Source organism: Seriola aureovittata, chromosome 12, assembly GCF_021018895.1.
Source record: "Seriola aureovittata isolate HTS-2021-v1 ecotype China chromosome 12, ASM2101889v1, whole genome shotgun sequence".
NCBI lineage: Eukaryota > Metazoa > Chordata > Actinopteri > Carangiformes > Carangidae > Seriola > Seriola aureovittata.
This window is the reverse complement of record NC_079375.1, coordinates 1,284,026-1,297,302: the sequence shown is the minus strand read 5'-3', so window position 1 is coordinate 1,297,302 and position 13,277 is coordinate 1,284,026. Positions and strand designations below refer to the sequence as shown.

The following is a 13,277-nucleotide window of genomic DNA, read 5'->3' as shown; positions in this document are numbered from 1 at the left end:
CTGCGTATTACTCAATGCATGATTGACATTTGGAAATCAATCAATACACCTTAAATGTCAATATGACTTTGACTGTTTCATTTGATTTTATTAGCTCTCTACATGACCGACTCTTTATCACTTAAAAAAAAAGTAGTGAAGCATCACTAGCACTGAGCAGCATTAGACCTATGTTTGTAAGTATGTAAAGGTACTGTCATTTGTGACAGCACAAACTGTCACTAAATGTTTCAGCACACTCCTTTGGTCATAGTAAGACTCTATAAATCTGCTCCAGCTCTGATGATGCAAGCAGAGGCTGAGCTGTAGCAAGCAAGCCTCAATACAGACCCAAAGGTTTTGATCATTCACACCATTTAAACCTTATGGAAGTCAGACACCAGCTTCTGCTCAGTCTAGGTTTGTCTGCATCATCAGGTGAGGGATTTCGAGTGGTGCATGGCTGCCACTGAGTTACTGTATGTCTTTATATACAGTGAGAAGTGCATACAGATTAGGTCAACACTCATTTAAATGTGAAGTGTAAGGTTAACTGAGGAAATGCTGCACAATCTCAAATCTTTTATTCATCCTGGCCTGTCAGTGAGAATGCCGTAATGTGTTCATATGGTAATATAAAATCCTCACAGTACCAGAAATGTAGCTTATATCCAAACAAACATTGCCCTAATGAGCCACTACTACTACTAATACAATTATTATTACCAATAATGACAATATATTTAAATGTTGCACATCCTCAGGCCTACAGAAAGGTTGTTCCACAGTCTGGGGGCGGATGAACTAAATGCAGCATCTCTATGAGCTTTAGTCCTGGAGCAAGGAACAATTAGTGTGAGAGACTCAGTGGAACACAGTGATCTGTCAGGCACAGACTACACTGTGGCTGTTAGGCTCTTCATATGATGAGTGGATGGATATTGTATCTAAATCGTGTTAGTGTGGCATGAAACTGAAGTACATGTCCTTATCTGGCCAGCTGTCTATAAGTGACCGTCTTCAGCCAAGGTGTGTGGACTGATGATACACGAATGATATTAAGCTGCTTGAAATAACAAGCTGTATCAATCTTTGCATCCTGCCACACAAAACTGCTGTATGCACATGGAATCATAATATCCTGTGGAGACTGCAGTGTCACCGGCTACAAAAACAACTGGGTAAACAGGGATGAGGAGAATACAGATTGTCAGTATCACTGCTATCAAACTGCATACGTCTGGCTCATTGCGGACTGGCATCTCAACATTAAATATCCACAATCATAACCTAATATTTATGTACATTATTAGCTTAAACTGATTGTGGTATTCAGGTGGTTGCTCGGCCCTCTGGCCCTCCACAAATAGTTCTAACTACATGTTCCTGAGGAAGAGCGTGACCATCATCTGTCAGCACAAACCACCCCTCTAAAAACCAGCTGCATCAAAAACACACACAACCTGACTGAATGAGAGCACTGATATCAGGGTCTGTCACTCAGTCTGCCACCAGTCAGCCAGTGGGTCAGTCAGTCAGTGGATAACCAGCTGACCAGTCAGTCAACCAATACATTAGTCAACCTGAACCAAACAGCAGCCTGTCAACCAGACTGCTCCAATTACCACACACCTCTGCAACATAGTGTTACAGGCAGATACTGTCAGGCTAGAGATAGATAGATAGATAGATAGATAGATAGATAGATAGATAGATAGATAGATAGATAGATAGATATTCACCTCTACAAAATAAAAGCACGGCAGCAGAGTGACGCTGTCCTTGGTCTCCTTCCCGCCTTTCAGCCGCTCCTTGGCACGAGACATCACGAGCGGCTGGTGGTCTCTCCCGTTGCCGGGAGACAGGGAGCTGTACTTGATTCCCGTCGTAATTTTGGCGGAATTCCAACCGAGTCCGGTTCCCCCAGACCCTTATCGGCGGACCTCCATCGCTCGATGAGTTGAGCTGGAAGTGTCGGTGTCCGTCAGTTTGATTTGTCCGTTGTAGCCCCTTTAATATACGGTTTTTGGGGCCTCAAAAAAATGTGTCAGCGCAGAACTGACACCGGCTCCCCCAGATCTGTTCGTCCTGTCTGCTGACATGAAAATTCATCCTGTCATTCGCACGGTGTTCAGAGGAGAGGCTTCACTCCGGTCACCCCGGGTACCTCAATTACGCTCCTCCACTCTGGCTCCACCAGCTTTGCTCTGCTGCAGCAGGTGACGTCGTTAAGCTAGCCGAAATATAGAAACTCATTTCCTGTTACACTTTCAAAATAAACCCAATTAACTATTTCTCAGCACTCGGCACTTATTTTTCCTATCAAATCACCATTTCCACGCAAATTTTACCATCTCTGTGCAAACATTGGCTATTCTATGGCTATTATTTCTACAGGTGTTTCGCCTTTATTTTGATGGTAATATTATACTACAAATATAATAACAACATCCGGTCTTTCCAGACTAACGTCTGCTAATTTGACATAAATCAGCAGGTGCCAGGCTGTGGTGGAGAGATGAACTTAACGAGGTCTCACTCTGCACCTATTTACCCATACAAATATACTGTGGCTTCAGTTTACATTATTCTTACATTCAGACCTCGTTGCGAACCGTTATAATTAAGAGCTGTTTTTCACTGCAGTTAATGTAAATGACAAACTGAGGGGTCTGTGATTTATCTATAAAAACATTTGAAACATTTAGAGAAAAAAAAACGTTTTTGAAAGTTTTTGAGCATCACATACCAAATCCCCATTCACCGCTATTGCTTTGGGCTGGCAGAGGTGGCACGTTCCTCAAAATGTCTGCAAATACAACTGTAGTATCTGCAGTGATAAACGCTGCCAGGTCTATGTGGGCAAACATTAGTATCCCCATGCTGCATGACATAAAGTGTACTCTTGGTACTATTATATAAAGCAGTGGCCCCCAACCCTTTTGCCTTGTGACCTTTTAAAATTTAGTGATGTATAGTTGTGATCCCTCATCACAAGTTACCACAGTGTAGATCAGGGCTGGGTATCAAACCTTAGTGTAATTTTGTGTGTGTTATCTTTTTGGGTTAAAATTCTTGTACAGCCACTAATATTATTACTAAACAATAATAACAATTATTGTCGTTCATTATAATAACAATAATATTATTATTGTTGTTGTTGTTGTTGTTAGTAGGCTATTATTATTGTTATTGTTAATTAATTATTGATGGTAGTAGTAGTAGTAGTGGTAGTGTTGTCCCTTTAACACCCGCCCTTACAACCCGCCATTTAGGGTCTGGATTTCACCTACGGAGTGATTCATCTTTTTAATCCTCGACCATGGAGGAAAACAGAAACCGATCGATGGTTGTGACGTCATGAGTGTGCTAAAAACCTATTTTCCACATTGGGAGCGCGCATGAGTGTGTGTGAACGCCCCCTCCAGCACAGCAGAGCCATATAGGCTACTCTTGATAATATATGGGACACACAGGCTCAGGACTCAGGCATGAAACAGTGTGCCATGTTAAAGCCTCGGGCCACTGCCTCCAGCATGCTGTCGTGTTGACAGACTGCTGCCATACAACTGATGATCGCTCAGTTCCCCTCTCCGTTCAGTGTCTGAGTGAGGGACAGTATGATGACTGACGGCTAAATACTTACACGTGATTAGCCTCATTTATGGTGTTTTCATTTCTAATTTTAAAAAGTTTAGATTTATTTGATAGTTCGTCAACCCTCTGATACGACCCAAAGGAGTGTGTCCTGAAATAGCGCCCCTAAGGCGGCAGGCATACCAGACCTTGGTTGTCATGGTTACAATAATAAACACGCGGACTGTACCTAGAGGCGTACCTACCATGGCTGCTTTTTTAGTTTTTTCTTTTAAAATAAATTTTCTTTTTACATTTTCATTCATTTTTTTTTCACCTGTTGTACTTCTGTCATTTAAATTCAATTTTTTGTGCTGCTGTATTTTCTTTGATCAATATCAATTAAATATACAATATATATATATATACATATATATATATATATATATTAACTACACAATGAAAAAAACTCAAAAAACTGTCACGGCTTGGTTTGGTTTAGGAAAAGATCATGATTTGGGTTAAAATAAGTACTTCCTCAACATTACACAGTCTTTGTTGTCATGGTTACAATATGAACAGCTAGTTTCACATCGAACACCGCTCTCCTGTATCATATAATTATCCATCCACCACAACCTCCTCCTCACGTGGACTTTGTCTCTCTTAATACTACATCACTGCACTTTTCCCTTTGCTCCTGTCATCATTACTACAACCACTAGATGTCACCTAGCAACAAAACCTAACTATGGGTCATAATAACCAGCTGCACAGAGGACATGTGGGCTTGTTTCTTACAGGACAGTCGGAAATGTATAGCTTAGAAATGAGAGTATCATTGTCCACCACTGTCATCATATTTCAGCTACACACACTCCCTTCTTCCCTACTGCTTGTTATATAAACAGGTCAACACTTATCATTATTTGGACTAAGTCTTTTTTAGTTTGCAGGCTCATGTTGCTACAGGTGCTGCACAGGTACCTGTGACAGTTACCTCAACAAGTATTCAGACCCCTTCACCCTCCTCACCATCCTCTGCTTTAATCCTGCTTTAATTATCCTTGAGATGTGTCTGGACACTCAAACGCCCCAGGACTAGAATTAAAGGTCTAATACTTTTGTGAATAAATAAATAAAATTAATTTGCATACATTTCTAAATACAGATGGATGGGCAATAATCTCAAAGTGAAGAGGTCTGAATACTTTCTGAAGCTAATGTAAGTATTAGTTGAGTTGATGTAAAGTCTTGAAATAATTCAAATGCTATTTAACACGGAATGGAATGGTGACTCCTGTGTTGATGCAGAATTAAAATTAGGCACAACTGCCTGGTGAAGTGCTGACCAATGTCCGTGTATGTGTGAGGAGGGGGAGGACACTTCCTAATTATATTTAGTTATTCATCAAATATGAATAAATCCCCTCTGGCAACAAAGCGACAGACTTTACACCAGCTGGAAGATATGAACCACACTGTCAGTGAAAAGACACAACTACATTGAATATCCTCTTTCTTTTAAACGTTGTAAACAAGGTCAGTTGTCAAACAACAGATGGAAATGGGTTTGTGTTAGACACCAGTGCTGCTTTATCGCAGAAAAGCTCTGTTTAAATTAACACACAAGTGCAGTTTGAGTACTAGTATTCAACATACTCCATCCAAGTAAATCAGTAATGATGCCCACCCATAATCACTACATAACCACAATATTATGTTTATGTTGCACTTTCATTTTAGCTCTGAGCTTCTGACATTTAAGAACATTATGCAGTTTGATTCTTTTCTTCATCAGATTTCTCGTGGGAGGCCCTTGAAGAGAAAACCAACAATAAATGGATCCTATTAGCAACTATTGTGTGTGTATCCACACCGCTGCTGGATGACATGTTCCTTCATTTACCCTGAATACACACACTGTAGTTTATATTGATTAACTCCCACAGTCACTGTCCTGCTGCCACCAGAGCACCACATATGGATTAATCCACTGCTGAAAATAGTCCCCAATAAATGCACATTTTCCTCCTGTTGGAGTCACATTTGCAGTCACCTAGAGTGACTGGCCGTTTTAGAAAATGGCTGAGCCTTTAAAATGAAACTACACACTGTATTTGTGAGCTATTTCAAAGATTTACACAGGATTAGACAGGGTGGTCAGAAACTATTGGTCTGTAAATGTTTGGGTCTTTTCATTGGATTTGATAAAAATAACAAAAATGTACAAGAAGTAGCCTATTAGTCTCATCCTTTAACCTGATGTGATTCTAATGAAGAATCTTACTGTAACCACTTTTTCTTTTTACCTTAAACTTTTCTAATTTAAAAATGACAACAGACAAAAAATATCTGCTGTAACTGTGGAGTATTGGCTCCTTCTGCCTACAAATATCAGCCCTCAAAAACAAGTCTTTATCAAAGTGATTATTAGAAATCACCATGGCAGGTAAATCAATCTGAGTATCAGTCTTTAGAGTGTAAATGTCACCTCTGATGCCACATGGTAGAGGTGAGGTATAAACCACTGTCACTGGGACTGCTTGTAATCTCTCTGCGTGTTTCTTCTGTTGAGGCTCCAACACAGGAATGTTGTGTGTATTAATAGTGCTGGGGGTTGTGTTGTCGGATGCAGTGTGGGCGGCTGCATTTATAATATTCTTCAACAATCTCCCACGATAACTGAGAGACCATGAGAGGAAAAACTCCCTCCAGCCTTGTTCCATCGTCCTGCTTTTCTTCCCAACACCTGACTCCTATTTGACCCCCTGTGTGATGTGACCCCCCCCCCCCCCCCCCCACACACACACACACACACACACACACACACACACACTTACTTCACTATCTTACTGCCACTTGTTTGTTATGCCAGTGATCTGAAGCTTATACTGGTCTAATAGGTCACTACGACATGTAAATAGAGCAAAAAGAAGAGTGAGACTGACCTGTGGTCTGATCCTCATAGTGTCTTCATGGTAGATCCTGATCCTCCACTGTGTCACTGGATTCTGATCTGCTTCCACTGTTTTCCTGCTCAGTTGTCACTTATAGATTCTGGGCCAGCAAACCATGCCAGACCAATAGGGGATAATGCTCCCTCTCTCGCTCTCACTCTCGCTCTATTCCTCTTCCTCTTCTTCTTCCTCTCTCTGATTTACCAAGATTCAGACAAACACCATCTGCGGTCTTAACTTTACTGAGAGTCTCCGCTGAGTGACAGAGCATCATATCGACCCTCTGCATCGGGTTGAAGCAGGTACCACACACAAATAGACCATCTTGCTTTACTAAAAGTAGGTCACTGGAGAACTACATGGAGTGAGCAGCTGGGATTCTCAGACTCTGATAGAGGCCTGGGCAGCCACTGGTACGACCAACTAAATGTAACTTTGACAGTTACACTATTAACTTATCCATCATTTGTATCCCCTTTTCCTCACTGTGCATTAGTTTGTGCTGCAACTCAATGAAAGAGTTGCAATGTTTGTGAGTAAAATATAACACCAGGAACATTTTCAACTTAGTATTTCCTCCGATACAGCGGGTGGCAGTGTGCGCTGTTGGCTCGTATCTCCAAGTATGTCGGCCGCCATTTTACCTAAAGAAGAACGCCCTCCAGTCCGCTAGGTGGCGGTAATGCACCTGCAAACCGGTTGCTAACTGTCAATCAAACCAAAACAAGCAGAAGAAGAAGAAAACCATCACCACAGCTAGCAGCTATCTAACGTTTTAGATAGCTGCTTTTAGACGGTTTTAATGAATTAAAAATGCGTTTAAATGTTCCCTCCGTGACTCTGACGTCCTGAGCGTTTGAACAATTTGTCGCTCCGTCAGCTCGCTGTAAGGAAAAGCTCACGGTCATGGAGAAAACGTTCACTCAGTGGAAGAAGCAGTGTCTTAACAAGCTGGACCTAAGTAAGAAGGGCAGTGTGGACCAGGACATTGAACATGTAGTGTCTCTCCTAAACAGCTGTGAGGAGTACTTCACCACCAGCTCCTGCTCCGGGAGAATCATCCTCATCGACGGGGTGAGAGAGGCTTTACTGCGGGCTAGTCCTCTGTTAGCAGATGGTCCCAACAAGCTAACAGCTGGAATTTCTTCAGTGTGTGAGAGCTTCATTAGAGGCAGGGTTTCACATACTATATTGATTATCACCAGAGCCTTTCAGCTGTAACGTGTTGTAAGGTTGTATTTGTTTTGCATGTTGGTAACTTTGGTTTAAGGATGTTAAGAATGTGAACCTTAGGTAAGCTGCTGCCATTTGGGGTGAGCAGGATGTCAAGGGATCCATTACACATCTGGATTTTATGGTTATATTGTTGTTTATGAGTTTATCTACATCCCGCAGAGATTTAGTGATGCACCCCCTTTTAGGAGGAGGTAAGCAATAAAAGTGAAACACAGAGGTAAAGGTGTCGAGGTTAACAGATGTTAGTTACAACACCCAGAACAACATACGATACGAGCAGCTCAAGTTCTGTCATTCGGAGAGAGACTTGATTTATCCTGCATCAGATCTGTCCTCCGTGCACGAATAAACCAGCCAAATTGAAGTGTTAACTTGAAATCATCTTTTCACATATGTTCCCTGTCTGTTTCCCTGTAGGCTCCAGAGAGTGATGTCCAGAAACAGAACTGTACTTGGCTGTTCGTCTCACACCAAAAATGCACATCTGATGACCTGGTGAGATATGACAGACTTCTGTACTGCTGATGGTCCAAGTAACAATAATATGGATTTAATAATAATCGGAGTACACTGTGTTCGTTCTTCAGGTGTCTGGTCTGGCCAAGTCCAGCAGAGATGCTGTGTTGAAGTTTGAACCCTTCGTGCTCCATGTTCAGTGTCGGAGGCTGGAAGATGCACAGCTTATGGTGAGAAAGACACTGCATGTGTTGTTACAGTGTTGTGAAGACGTCAATATGACGCGCAGCTCTGACCTGCTGGTTTTTGTACAGTTTAATTTTGACTAGCTGCTATGAAAAACAACTGTTTATTAAAAGTGCTACATTTAGCGTCTTTAATACTCAGCAGGGCTGACTCTGACAGAGACATGATGCAGGTTAAAACTGCATAAATAGCATGGTCAGCTATCATATATCTTCGGGGCTCGAGTGACGCTTTGCTCTCCATTCATTTCAGCCCTGTATGAACATAAACTTGCAGAGACTGAAGGGGCAGAGTGTTTGCCGCTCTTGGTGTAGTTGTCATATGCTGATTGTTAATGCTGTGCAACTGACACATAAACAGCATGTCATTCATGTTCCACTGATAGAAACCACTACTAATGAGTTGTCAAGTCCCTGATGATCATAGTCAACAACTAACCATTAATGACAACAATGTAACAATGTTAGTGGAAAATCAAATCCAGAAGACAATAGAACTAATGGATTTTTTTTGAAAATAGAATAATATGAATTTAGTGATTTCTTGCATCAAAGAGTTTACACTTCAGCAGCCAGATGTCTGATTATTATTATTATCATCTTATTACACCTCCCCTCTTTATGTTACATTAAACATCAAATGGAGATTATTGGTCATATGAAACCCTCTACTTGTCCCACAGACGCTGTTCCCTCTCGCTTTTTTAAAGAGATCTGTGAGACTATTGGACCTAATATCCAAACAATTTTAAACAGCAGTCTGGCTTCAGGTGTTGTACCAGCTAATTTTAAGCATGTAGTTGTGCAGCCACTGATCAAAAAACCTAATCTGGACATCTCAGTCCTCTCAAATTTTAGACCCATTTCAAAACTTCCCTTTCTTTCAAAAATCCTGGAAAAAATTGTGCTTACTCAATTGCAGTCCCTCTTAAACTTACATGGTATTCTTGAGGTGTTCCAGTCTGGTTTAAAAGCCTTTCACAGCACTGAATCTGCGCTTTTATACGTTTTTAATGATCTTTTATTAGCCACTGACTCAGGGGATTCTGCTATTCTTATGCTTTTAGACCTCTCAGCTGCTTTCAATACAGTGGATCACAGTATCCTTATCACTCGCCTAGAGCATTATGTAGGTATTAAAGGAACTGCTCTGGAGTGGTTCAGGTCTTACTTGTCTGACAGAAGTTTTGTCAGCCTTGGTGATTGTGTGTCCTCCTCAGCGCCTTTACCTTGTGGAGTGCCTCAGGGGTCAATTCTTGGGCCTATCCTATTTTCTCTTTATATGCTCCCCCTGGGGTCCATTCTTAGAAAACATGGCATTGCATTTCATTTTTATGCGGATGACACACAAATGTATCTGCCCTTGAAACAAAACGGCACCCTACAGCTACTGTTGGACTGTCTTAAGGACATTAAAGCTTGGATGGCCTTAAACAATTTAATTTTTAATGAAAAAAAAACAGAGATTCTGTTATTCGGACCCAGTAGTGCCTGTGTTGGCCCCCACATAGACCCGAGCTCTGTAAATCCATACGGAAAATCCACTGTTGGAAATCTGGGTGTGATTATGGACAGTGATTTTAAATTGGACAAACATGTCAATTCAGTTGTGAAATCTAGCTTTTTCCAACTGAAGCTTTTATCAAAGGTCAAGTCCTGCCTGTCTTTTAATGATTTTGAAAGAGTCATCCATGCTTTTATTTCGTCCCACCTTGACTACTGTAATGCTCTTTATGTTGGTGTTAACCAGAACTCCCTCTCATGACTACAGTTGGTCCAAAATGCAGCAGCTTGTCTTTTAACAGGAACAGGCAGGCAAGAGCATATTTCCCCCGTGCTGGCCTCCCTTCACTGGCTCCCTGTACGTTTCAGGATTGATTTGAAAATTTTAACTTTAGTTTATAAATCATAACATGAGCTAGCTCCATTTTACCTGTCGGAATTTTTTAGTGGCACATGTACCTCTACGCACTCTCAGGTCTGCTGACCAGTCGCTTTTAGTTGTGCCCAGATCCAGGCTAAAGCTCAGGAGAGACCGGGCTTTTTCAGTTGCAGCCCCCAAACTCTGGGACGAACTGCCTCTACATGTCAGACTGTCCCCCTCACTGCCTGTTTTTAAATCACGTCTTAAAGCACATTTTTATTCTTTGTCCTTTGACTCAGTATGAGAGTTGTCATTTCTGTCTGTTTGCACCAGTTTGTGTTCTTGCTGTGTTGTTTTTATGATATTGATTGTACAGCACTTTGGTCAACAGCTGTTGTTTTAAATGTGCTTTATAAATACATTTAAAATGTGGTTTGAAATGTGTTGCAACACTGCAACAGTTTTATTTGTGGCTTTCAACATTAGTTTTGATCAATAACAACACCCAGGAATTTATTTTCATCCACTCTTTCGTTAATACTGATTTTAACTTGTTTTATTGATTTGCCGTGTGCTCTGGGAAACTCAGATAAAGATTCAGATAACACCTGAATCTGTCTTCAGTGTACAGCTAAATTTCAATTTCAATTTCAAATCAACATTATCATAATACACAAAACACTACAGGCTATACTGGAACTTAGAAACACTTAAAGGAAGTTTTTTGTTCAGTGTTTTGTGCAGATGACTTTCATATTGTCTCATTAGATCTTTACATGAGGTCTTTTTCAGGTACTAAACAGGTTATTAAATAAACTGACCACTTGGTCATTAAATGTTTTTGTCTCCTGCAGCACTCAGTGGCCATCAACTCAGGCTTCAGGAACTCTGGTCTCACTGTCGGAAAGACAGGAAAGATCATCACGGTACGTTTGAGACACTACTGACATTTTTGAACAGTCCGTAAGTGGTTTAGGGAATAGCAAGTTTTTGCCTACATATATTATGTAATAGGTGTAAATCTATGCTGTTTCTGTATTTTGTCCCTCTAGGCAATCCGTAGCACCCATGGCCTGGAGGTTCCTCTGAGCCACAAAGGAAAGCTCCTGGCTGGACACGAGTACATCGGTTTCCTAACTCAGACAGCCAATCAGAAGATGGAGGAGAACCTCAGACGGATCCACAGGTCAGTCTGCTCACTGGCTCTGTCCTGTTCAGTTATTGGTTAAAACTGTGGCTGTTAGTTACTACATCAGTTAAATGTTCTCACTAATCTATGCATCAGAATTCATTTTAAAGCTCAGAATGTCTGAATGAGTGTGTTGTTTTGTTTTTGTTCACGTCCAGGTTTTACCAGAACCTCCAGTCAGCTCTGACCACAGAGAAACTACAAAAACTACAACTCCCAGATCCTCCCAGCTCACAGGAACTCCAACATCCCCCTGACAGACTGGTGACAGAGAAGGAAGAGAAGAGCAAAAGAAGTGTGTATAAACGGAGGCGGAAGAGAGAGCAACATAAGACTGACTGTTGCCATGGTGACAAGTCCAGCAGTGTGCAAGAGCTGGACGACTGTCTGGATCTATTTACATGAAGTGGTGGCTCTGCACACATGCTAACACACTCAGTGTGTCACCATCTGGTTAATGGTGTCCCTCTTTTGTGAATGTTGAAACATTCAGAAAACATGCTGAATGCTCTTTTATAATATATTACATCATTATATTCTACAAATATATTATAGAATCACTTTATTATAAGGAATATCAGCAGGTGACCTGAGCTACACAGCTACACTTCTCTGGAGCAGGTTGAGGTCAGAGGACTCAGCCTGTCGACAGACCAGGCCACTCACTGGAATAATAAACATCATTTCTACATGATATGACAAATAATAAAAAGCAATAAAGATATTTTTTACTTTAGTGTGTTTTCAATTATTTCAGATATCTCTGTCCTGCCAGAATGTTGTGGAGAGGATGGTTTGTATTGTCCAAGATGGCCTCCATCTTACATTGCATGTGTCTCTCCACAATGTCCTGAGTGAGTCCAGACTCCTGCCAAGCTCAGACCCAGCCTTTGTGTTCATGTCAGTAACTGCCAGTAATTATACTGGTACAGATACAGATACTACTCCTACTGATTTATCTGTTCGTTCTTGGTCATTTCTTCACATTACTACATAATTACTATGTAATTACTATATAATTAATGGCCTGTAAATTAAAGGGTCACCAAATCCCTCATGACAATAGAATAGAAAGCCTTTATTGTCATTGTACAAAATATACAACAAACTTCGGAGTGCTTCTTCTGATCAGTGCAAACAGAAAAGAAAACAGACAAAAGGACACAAAAAGAATATCACACGTAAAAGGATATTGCACTCAAAAATTATTAATAAATACTTTTTAAAGAAATAGAAAAGTGCTTTTCTGAGTAAGCTATTATTTACAGTGAGTATTAAAATAGTGATATAGATATAAACAGTGAATAGTTCTGATGGTCCAGGGAAAGAAACTGCTCTTAAGTCTGTTAGTCCAGCTTTTGATGCCCTTGTACTGTCTACCAGAGGACAGGAGGTTGAACAGGTGGTTTCCAGGATGGAAGAGGTCCTTAATTATTTTTCATTTGTTTTTTTGAGTATCAATCTACATGCATTTCATGTGGAAGATGGAGACAGCGATACAAACAAAACAAACTCAGAGATACTGATGCTGCAGCATCAAGCTGATTTTGATTTGTAAAGGGACATTGTATTGAGGCATGTGTGGCAACAGTTTTATGAGTCTGATTACTTTTTGATGCCATTTTCATCTTTTGTGCACACCCACATTTTTACACACTGTTTTGTAAATGGGGCCCCAGCTCAACGTAGGACTGACTTTATTATTCTCCCTCTGGCCGCTATAGCTCTGACTGGTCGTCTCAATACGGAACCTGTGAATGGTTTTGGTTTTG

At 40.9% G+C, this 13,277-nt stretch overlaps 2 protein-coding genes across 4 annotated transcripts in view; one reads left to right on the top strand and one right to left on the bottom strand.

Moving 5' to 3' along the window:
- LOC130179103 (phospholipid phosphatase-related protein type 4-like) overlaps positions 1 to 7,133 on the bottom strand; it is a 53,341-nt gene extending 46,208 nt beyond the window's left edge. For 2 of the 3 annotated variants that reach the window (XM_056391848.1, XM_056391849.1), the window contains exon 1: positions 1,722 to 2,204. In XM_056391848.1, the coding sequence (XP_056247823.1) occupies positions 1,722 to 1,805 (84 nt within the window). In that variant the 5' untranslated portion in view covers positions 1,806 to 2,204. Of the gene's footprint in view, positions 1 to 1,721; positions 2,205 to 6,506 lie in introns of those variants that run through there. The other variant, XM_056391850.1, reaches the window with a different exon arrangement.
- A 107-nt stretch (positions 7,134 to 7,240) lies between these two features.
- Positions 7,241 to 12,241, top strand: tyw3 (tRNA-yW synthesizing protein 3 homolog (S. cerevisiae)). Its single transcript, XM_056390436.1, has 6 exons — positions 7,241 to 7,589; positions 8,169 to 8,246; positions 8,339 to 8,437; positions 11,171 to 11,242; positions 11,369 to 11,502; positions 11,664 to 12,241. The coding sequence occupies exons 1-6, from the start codon at positions 7,422 to 7,424 to the stop codon at positions 11,908 to 11,910; spliced, it is 798 nt and encodes a 265-aa protein (XP_056246411.1). The 5' UTR covers positions 7,241 to 7,421; the 3' UTR covers positions 11,911 to 12,241.
- Positions 12,242 to 13,277: the final 1,036 nt, after the last annotated feature.

Coding starts and splice junctions, on each gene's coding strand:
- tyw3 (XM_056390436.1), top strand. CDS start 7,422: ATGGAGAAAACGTTCACTCAGTGGAAGAAGCAGTGTCTTAACAAGCTG. Junction 8,438..11,170: donor TGGAAGATGCACAGCTTATG/GTGAGAAAGACA, acceptor TGTCTCCTGCAG/CACTCAGTGGCCATCAACTC. Junction 11,503..11,663: donor AACCTCAGACGGATCCACAG/GTCAGTCTGCTC, acceptor GTTCACGTCCAG/GTTTTACCAGAACCTCCAGT.